Source organism: Acromyrmex echinatior, chromosome 5, assembly GCF_024713525.1.
Source record: "Acromyrmex echinatior isolate Ae372 chromosome 5, ASM2471352v2, whole genome shotgun sequence".
Classification (NCBI taxonomy): domain Eukaryota; kingdom Metazoa; phylum Arthropoda; class Insecta; order Hymenoptera; family Formicidae; genus Acromyrmex; species Acromyrmex echinatior.
The window spans coordinates 14,540,409-14,549,291 of record NC_141856.1 but is presented as its reverse complement, the minus strand read 5'-3'; the positions used below and the strand labels follow the sequence as shown (position 1 = coordinate 14,549,291).

Genomic DNA, 8,883 nt, shown 5'->3' with positions numbered 1-8,883 from the left:
CAACAATACAACGCGGAACTTGTTGTGCCATATTATATTATATCTTAATTTCTTTACGTAATAAAATAATCTCAGATCGCTTTTCCAACTCGGATTAACTATTTTTACGAATTACTTCGCGTGATTGCTGCTATTGATAACAATTTTTATATATAAATACATAATAAATGTAATAGTAAATATTATAAATATACAAAAATATTACAAAATATTAAAAGATAATATTATACGAAAGATCTACAAAATATAATCGCAATACAACTCTCTTATATTAATTTTTTTTAAATTCTAATTTATATTTGTTTCAAATTATACATTTCATAAATTGTCATTTATAAATCCAAATATAATTCCAAATATAATTTGGAATAAGAATACAAATTGGAATTTTAAAGAAAAGTAACATTTATCGTTACTACATTTTATTAATAATTCTTAATATATTTTAAAGTAAACGTATAAACGCATAATACGCGATGAATTTATCAATTACAACCTCTCTATCTTGCGCACAAGTATTCAATTTACAGTCTCATTAACCCCTCCTTTTCTAGGTGGGTATTTCTCGTCTGCGACGTAAGAAAAAACTTCTGGAGCAAGAGTAGGGCCCGTTTCTTCGAGCGAGCGGCTGGTTCCGTGGATATGTGCCCTTCTTCTTACAAACGCGGGTACCGTCATCGCCCCCGCAGTTCCTCGGCGCACGCACACGATGACGGACACGCGTACATGCAACCGCATATACTACACAAGAAGGTCGTTCTCTTTCCTCTGCCTCGTCCGTTCGCGAGGCTTACTATGTCGCTTTACTCGCGCGTTCACCAGTCGCGACAGAACGCTCGCGGAGCGCGCACTGCAGTGCATCCATCACCGTGCGTTTCAGATCGATCTCAGATCTACCTCGAACTTCGACGAATTTTCTTCGAGAAAATTCTCGTTATATTTTAACATTCGTTACACGATGTCTGTTTAAGTAACAATTCGAGGACCATTTACTTCGTGTGAAATGTGCGAAGCGACTTATCTATGCGGGATCTTATGCCGAAATGCGCGCCGGCAATCTTTTATCATTCTGTCGACCCAACGCAATTGTGACTGGTGGTGAATCCGTTCGTGTGTTGTGACCGTCGCGCGTAAATTGCTCTCTAGTTTGAGACAGTGAACTTGAATGATGTCAATGCCGCACATTCGTCAACTTTGAATGTTTGGCGCGTATTGACGCGCGGGCTATTGCGTGTGCAGGCCGCTCAGCTGTGAATTTAATTGAAGTGAGTATACAATACTGAGAATAATATAAAATTTGTGTTTGATATTCGCGACATATCGGCTCGTTTTTCTTCTCTTTAAAAATCAGAAATGTGCGTACGAGCTTCCTTCCCGCCTCTCACTGCGCTCGTAATGATATGCCGATGTGTCCTTCGGATGCACGTGACCGCAACACATCGGTCCGCCGATGATGCATCGCAGGAAACACTACTGTTTCCTATTACAATTCCAAATGGAAAATTTTGCAGCGCATTATTAATATACATTGTACTCCAAAGCTATGCAGAATGACTTCTATCTTGAATTAATAGTAAAAAAAACATGTGTAATTGTTTATTGTTTATTAATTTAGATGTCTAAAGAATATAAAAAATAAACTGTTACTTTATACTTCTTTTTTATAAAAAGAATCTTGAATGAATATATAGATACATAAATATATAATCAGGATTGGGAAAGTTACTTTACAAGTTACTTATAAGTACTTTTTATTATAGAAATTGAGTATAATAAATTCGAGTATTTTATTTTTTATATTAGATATTTTATCATTTGCTTCAATTTCGTATTACTTTTTGTATTCAATTTCTATTACAAATACATAAAAAGTAATCTAAAAAGTGACTTATAAAGTAACTTTTTCAACTCTGTGTACAACAATTATAAATAATGCGGTACAATGATACAAGCATAATTTGATAATGACAAAGGCAAGGAAGAAATTATTTTCATTGGGTTCCCTTCCCTGCAACATCCCGCAGTTAGCGGAAAAGCATCCGTTTACTCTGCACATTCGATCTTTAAGCTTCTGACTTTCCGTACCTGCAGCTGACTTTAATGTTTATTCGAGCGCGTATGCTTTTTCTTGCTTTCCACATGCAATAGGCGTGCGTGGACACCGTTTCGGACATTGCAACCGCCTGGTTTCACTCCGACATCAAATTACATGGCCACGCTTTTAAATGTGCACCGTCCGATTTTTCTACGAGCGAGTTTCCCGCCACTTTCCACGTTTGTTGAGCCCAGCAATCACAGTAGCTGGACACTACTTATCGTCGAAAGACCGCCGTATCAATTATGGTTTTTCTACGACCTTGCGAAAGGAAACGCACAAAGAGGTTAATTCAAATGTAGGCTGTTCCATGCGACTTCCAGTAAATGTTCTTAAGAATCCATTACACATGGGCGGAAACCCACGCCGAGTGAAATTCAGAGCGACAATTTCACTTGTGTTGCTTGTAACGTCCCTAAAAAATAAGTAGTTCTTAAACCTGCAGTAGGTCATGAGTTTTTTATCGCAATCTTCTTGTATTATGTATTCTCCACATATCGCTCTGTATATCAAAGCTCCTATTATGCATACTTTGCTGATTTGTTATGCAGATCTTTTAACGTAAATCGACTATTTGAACATAATTATAGATAAAGAGGTGAAAGGAACATTTGATAAAATGTGGGAGTTGAGAACTGTTATCGCATTGCCTCCATCCATCAGAACAAATTAATCGAATTTATAGCCAGTTTATGGTTGTGCTAGTTATGTTGTTTCCTCAGCTCAACGCTCGCGATTTAATATTCAAACGATCCATGGATCCTGATTTCAGGTACGAACAAGAAGGAATGTTGAAGCACGTGTCTATCTCGCCGTGGAGAGGGCGAGCGGACAGCGTGAGCCTCTCTTCCAGCGGCGGCGCGAGTAGCTGCGGAAGCGGAAGTCCTACCCCCGGTCACACACCGCCACCCTCGAGAGCATCCTCATGCGCGTCCCTAGCACCCTTAACCGCCCTGTCGAGCTTCTCCCCGGCTGATACCGCGCCCCAACAGGTGAGTACCTTGTGATGTTCCCACACATTTGTAGGATTTACTATTTATAGCGAAGACTTCCGTAGAATTGTTAATCCGGAAATGAAAACCAGGAGAATTCCACATTGAAAAGAAAGATTGGTTGCTGCAACAATTTAGATAGTAAAATATGGCATAGTATTTTTATATCGAACTCATATACTGACATTGCGGATAGGCTAACGCAATTGAAAATTTGCTGCTACAACCAAAAACTGGTTGCTGTAATCGTATAAAAATGCTATACCATATTTTACTGTCTAAATAATTGCAGCAAGCAATCTTTTCTTTCAGTGCACTTGATTCTAAACCGCTAACACGGATAAGATTATTTCTCGATTAATATTCTCGATAAATTTTGTTTATTTATACACATATTGCCTGTTGCGATAGAGAAATTTATTTGATAAATATGCGAAGATTTTATTCTTGAAATATTTTTTATATTTAACAGTAAACTCAATAATTCAACTGACGTATAATGCGAATGAAAGCATGATAGGGCTATTATTATAATATAAACGCATGACGGTTTCATGTCGCCTGCAGGAGATGGTTAAGAACAACGCGGGAGAGTGTAAAAAGCATGTTGCGTCCAATAAAATAAATGAAGAAAACAAAATAGCATTCACGGGCGATCTGTTAAGTGATGTAAAGCGGTTTAGCGAAAATGAGAGCAGTATGTTTTCTGAACACTTATTAACAGCTGGATCACGTGTGTCCGCCTGACGGCGCTTGATGGATTCGTCATATTTAATCCATAATTATTTCTGCTACTTAATCTATAATAACACGTCATACCGTTTTGAATGCAATTATAAATATAATAAAGTGATAGATTATATATATATTATATATAAATAGATCGATAATAGCATTAATAAAAATGCTTCTAATAAAATATTAAAGAATCTTATTGTATATTTATATAAGACAGACTCTAACAATTAATATTGTTGAAATAATAGCTGCCTTGTAAAGTCGATGTTTTGGAATATTTGTAAGTTGACTGCTTTCAATGACAGTGTAATTTCTCACGGCTTCGTGCGGTTTCGCGTCCCTTTTTGCGTGAACAGAAACATGAGTCTCTCGAGAGTCTTCATCCCGGCAAGAGACGTTTAGGAAGGGCATATTTTTCTTTACCATCTGTACAGATCGTTGAACACATGCTTTATTCTGTCACCCGAAATCTCGCCTTCTCCTTCCCGTCCGAAAAATAGCGGATACTCTTAACGATTATTATGTTTCTTTAAATCGAACTTTAAATGCAAAATAACGATTTTAGGGTAATTTTAGGAAACAGATTTATCCGAAAGAGAATAGTCTTTCTTGTGGATATTTTTCACGTGAATAAAATAATGTAATCGGTTGTAAGCAACAGGAATTTCCTAAGGTGATTAAATATTTTTTGCAATTTTGTACGCTTGATTATGATCAAGGTCGACATATTTAGAATTTTTAATGTATCCATGTAAACGTTTCTATCCTCGTTTCCACTTGAGTTCTAAATATTACACGATTTTCCTCTATGCCTACGCGGCAAAGACTTTTCATTGTATTTACGCTCGTCTGACCCGTTTCGCACGCGGGTTGCAGAGGTCGTCGCGGAATATATAAGTCGCTTCCGTTAGTCCGAGATACCGGTCGTGTATACTTCTTCGTGTGATTATACTTGATAAATAATTTCTTAATAACGTACGAAATGTAGATTTAAAAAAATTAGCATTCTAATTATAATTGTAATGACTTCATTTAATCCAATAAGTATATTCACGGATAATGTCAGTCGTATAAAATACTTTATACGATGATGATTGTTTGGAATTAAATTTTTAATTATGAGATATTATGGCGCTATAAATTCTGCAAGTATCTTTATCCCGACAAGAAGTATCTTCTTTTTATTGTGGGAAGTAATAGAAAGCAGCGACAAGATCCCCGTTTTCAAAGCATAAGATACATATACACCGCAGTTTTTGTCACTGGAACCGAGGATTCTCTGTGAGAACCCCGCATACCGTGATGTCACACATACTGCAACCACGTTCACAATGCGCAGTGAAAAACTAAACGAGCGACTGTAGCCATAGCGGATCCACTTAATCGAGACTGCCGGTCTACACAGAGTTTTTTATTGCTTGGTCACGATTAGGCGGTATGTTTGCAAAGAACCTTGGCCAATTACTGACACTTGAATTCCATATTTTTCCCAATTAACACTGCAATACTAGACACGTGAGAGAAGCGCCATCGCTTGGTAGTCACACATTTGGAATCTTTACTTTCAATGCATTTCTGTACATTTCTTTTAATTTTTGACATTAATAAATATTAGATCATAAAATTAATTAAATATTGAAATAATGAGTACTATGTGTCTTGCACAAGATGGAAGTCTATATTTCGTTACGCCTTTAGTCCCAGACTTGTCCTAGCCCTTGCGATAATATCCGATGCGGTAGGCTGTGTTTCCGGTTTCTTTGTGATTCTACAGTTTGTTGTTGGATAATTTTGATAAGCTTAATTTTATTATTCCAACTAAATGCCAAGTTTTTATCAACATGCACTATTTAATGCAATGTCGCATTGAATCCTATATCGTCAGTCATTTTTTCATCGAAAACGTCAGATTTTTAAGCATATTTGAACAATTTCATTTTTTTCAATTGAGTATCTATTACATCTGATTTTGTAATGTCTAATTTTTTTAGAAAGAGAAAATTGCACTTGTCTATCTTTCACTATCATGAAGATAATAAAAACGGAAGTGACGAAATCATCTTTGGCACGACATGTAGAAGATTTCGAAAACGTTCGTTGTCCCGTAATTTCCCTCGGAGTAGGAACGTTTCTCGCTTCGGTGACTCTAGGAAGGTCGAATTCACAATGTGATGACCTCTCTTATTCGCGACCAGGTGCTCTCAAAGAACGCGTAGTTGCAAACTTTGCGAAAAAAAATTCACATGAAAATTCATTTGAACAATGAAGAACAGTTTTGTACAGATTTTATCTCGTTTTTATTTTTACAGTTTTAGCGGAAAGCTTATGGTAATGAAACACGGTAATGAAAAGATGAAATATTATACATTCACACAAGAGATAATATTTTACATTCAACAATGTAACTGTTACTTACAACTGTGTTATATTACATTTATATTGGTGAAATTATGACAAACATCGACCGAAGAGATAATTTTACATTCAACAATATGATTTGTAACTTATTTACTATTTGTGTTATATTATATTATTGAATGTAAAAATTATAATTTTGTTAGTTGATGTTTACTTTATTTACTGGGCTATTATGCGATAATATAATAAATCTTACGACTTGGCTATCATGCGACAGCAATAATAATAATAATATGACAGCAATAATAGAGATATTATCATAAATATCTTTCTCTATATCCTGATTAACTCTATAAGGGGTCGCGCCGTCTCAGACTTGCATTTACTGTAGAGTCATTGGTCATTATTTCGTCACTAGCGTAATCAACTTATTCTCGAGTTCTTTGGAACATCCAGGTACGTACGATTATATGCACGTACGTGAGAGAATAAAAACGTTCTAAGATCGTTTCCTCCAATATTCACTAACATTGCTTTTCCTCTTCCTGCTCCGATTCTCTCTCTCACGGAAGACGGGTATAAAAAGCACATAATAAAAATTGTGTGTTTGCGTTAATTATTACGTGCCGCCTCACCCGCATAACGATGCGACGTAAAGAAAAAAAGACCGAAGGAAGAGATACAGAAAAGGAGCGGATAATGTCTTCTTCGAAGTTTTCTTTGTGGAAGAAGCCCCGTACGATGACAAACCCGTACGGTGATTCACAATAGTCTATAATCAGGATATAACTCATCAAAGGAGCCTTTCCTATATCTATAATTCTCTCATATTTTGCGGAATGTCCAACAATGTCTGAGAAAGATAAAAAAATATAGAACACAAAATCATAATAAGAGAGATAACATCAAATAAAAGTAAGTACTTCAGGGAAAATCATAATGATGTTATTTGATATACTTTTAACGATAATTTTATGATGAATTCTGGACGTGATAATGATTTTTTAATTAGAAATTACTTAAAAATCAGTATTATGTTATGAATTCATTAAAATTATCGTTACATTCTGTAACGAAATTCTCTTTTCTCGAAATATTATTATTTTTCCTAAAATCACTTCTACTGGAATCTTGGAACTTCTTATGATTTTCGGTTTTGTTTCGGTATAAAAATGATGTTTCTTTCTGTGCTTATATGTCCGATTGATGGTTCATCAGTTGCATATTGCAACTTTTCGTGCCGATCGGCTCTCCAATCCGGTTCTGTCGCCATCTTTAACAACTATTTACGGAGCATCAAACGCGCAGCGCATCGTTTCTTCTGTTACGCCGAAGATAATTATAGATTATTATCCGCCTGCATTTTCTGAGGGGAACGTGAGATGAACTCGTCTGCTCGAATGGATTGGAGGCTTGGGAGTCTTTACCGAATGGACGATCTTAAGCAAACACACTATAACCGTACGAAAACACTTCTGTCACAGTAAAAAGTAGGAATTACATCTGGTTTTTCATCATCAATGATGAGGAATTCCTCGTTGTTGATGTAACTGAGATGACGTATTCAATGCATAATCTTTTCAGATCAAGACTTCGTTTACACGTGGAAGCTCACGACAGACGATATCGTATCGTATATGTGAGAGATAAAAATTTTTTATCAGAAAGATATCTCAGACGCGTAATTCTTCTCAAGAATATAGGTCGTAATTGTTTCTCTCCGTCGAAAACGTGGAAATATTATCGCAAAGTCTGTTGTATCGCAATGCATTTATCACATGTTAGGGGAAGAATAACTGTATGCTAAGTTCAAGATTATGACCGGAAGTACTATGTTAACTACTAACAACAAGGAGCAATCCTCTATTGCATGCGATAAGAATAATCGAGTCCGGAAGCGTCATTGATTGAGCCTCTAAAAAAACTATCTGTTCATTTTTTGAAAAACAGTTATTTGAAAGGATTTTTCTGATTATACAGAGATTTGATTTGTTAAATATATATTTGAATAATAATAAAGAAAATTTGTTACACATATATAGTATATTATAAAAAAGTAGATCAAGATTCTCTGTCTTATCGTGCGGTTACGCAGAAACCTTCAAAATGATTATGGATTCCCTAACGTAACGACGTTCTCTCTGAAACACTTTCTCGATGGCGATTTAATGTTCCTCAAACGCAATGCCCGCGAGAATCCATCAATCGTTTCATTCATATTTAGTAACGAATATCAGCAAACAAGAAAAAAAGTTACACCGCACTCGCGTCGTTATCTCGTTCGAGTTGAATCTCGTTCTATTCTTACGAGCAACGCTAATCACCAGATTTATTTCTTTATGGATATGAGGGCAGTTCGTGGAAAAACGGGTAAACGGCACCGATAAGCCAGTTGAAAACCATTGATTGAGTCGAAATGCTAGCAGATAAACGAAAAGAAGAAGCTGTTCTACCAATTTATTTATAGAGAAAGCAATGCGTCCAGTTTATTGGGGGAAAAAAAAACGGAAGCTGGACTACAAATTCCACTAATTAATCACTACCGGAAATCTCTAAAAATAATTTCCAAATTTATCTCCGTCTGTAATCGAATATTGGGGCTTTGAAAATAAATGTTTTAAAAAGATTAAAACAGTTATCTGAAACAGAGCTTTCACAAAATTTCTAAAAAAGTAATTAACTCTTAATTGCAGATATAAA

General features: G+C 35.8%; 1 protein-coding gene across 1 annotated transcript in view; it reads left to right on the top strand.

Annotated features, from left to right (window-relative positions):
* Positions 1 to 710: 710 nt before the first annotated feature.
* Positions 711 to 8,883, top strand: part of rau (RA domain-containing protein rau) — a 34,807-nt gene continuing 26,634 nt past the window's right edge. The window contains exons 1-2 of the mRNA XM_011064992.2: positions 711 to 1,265; positions 2,868 to 3,087. Of these exons, the coding sequence (XP_011063294.1) occupies positions 2,884 to 3,087 (204 nt within the window). The 5' untranslated portion in view covers positions 711 to 1,265; positions 2,868 to 2,883. The remainder of the gene's footprint in view (positions 1,266 to 2,867; positions 3,088 to 8,883) is intronic.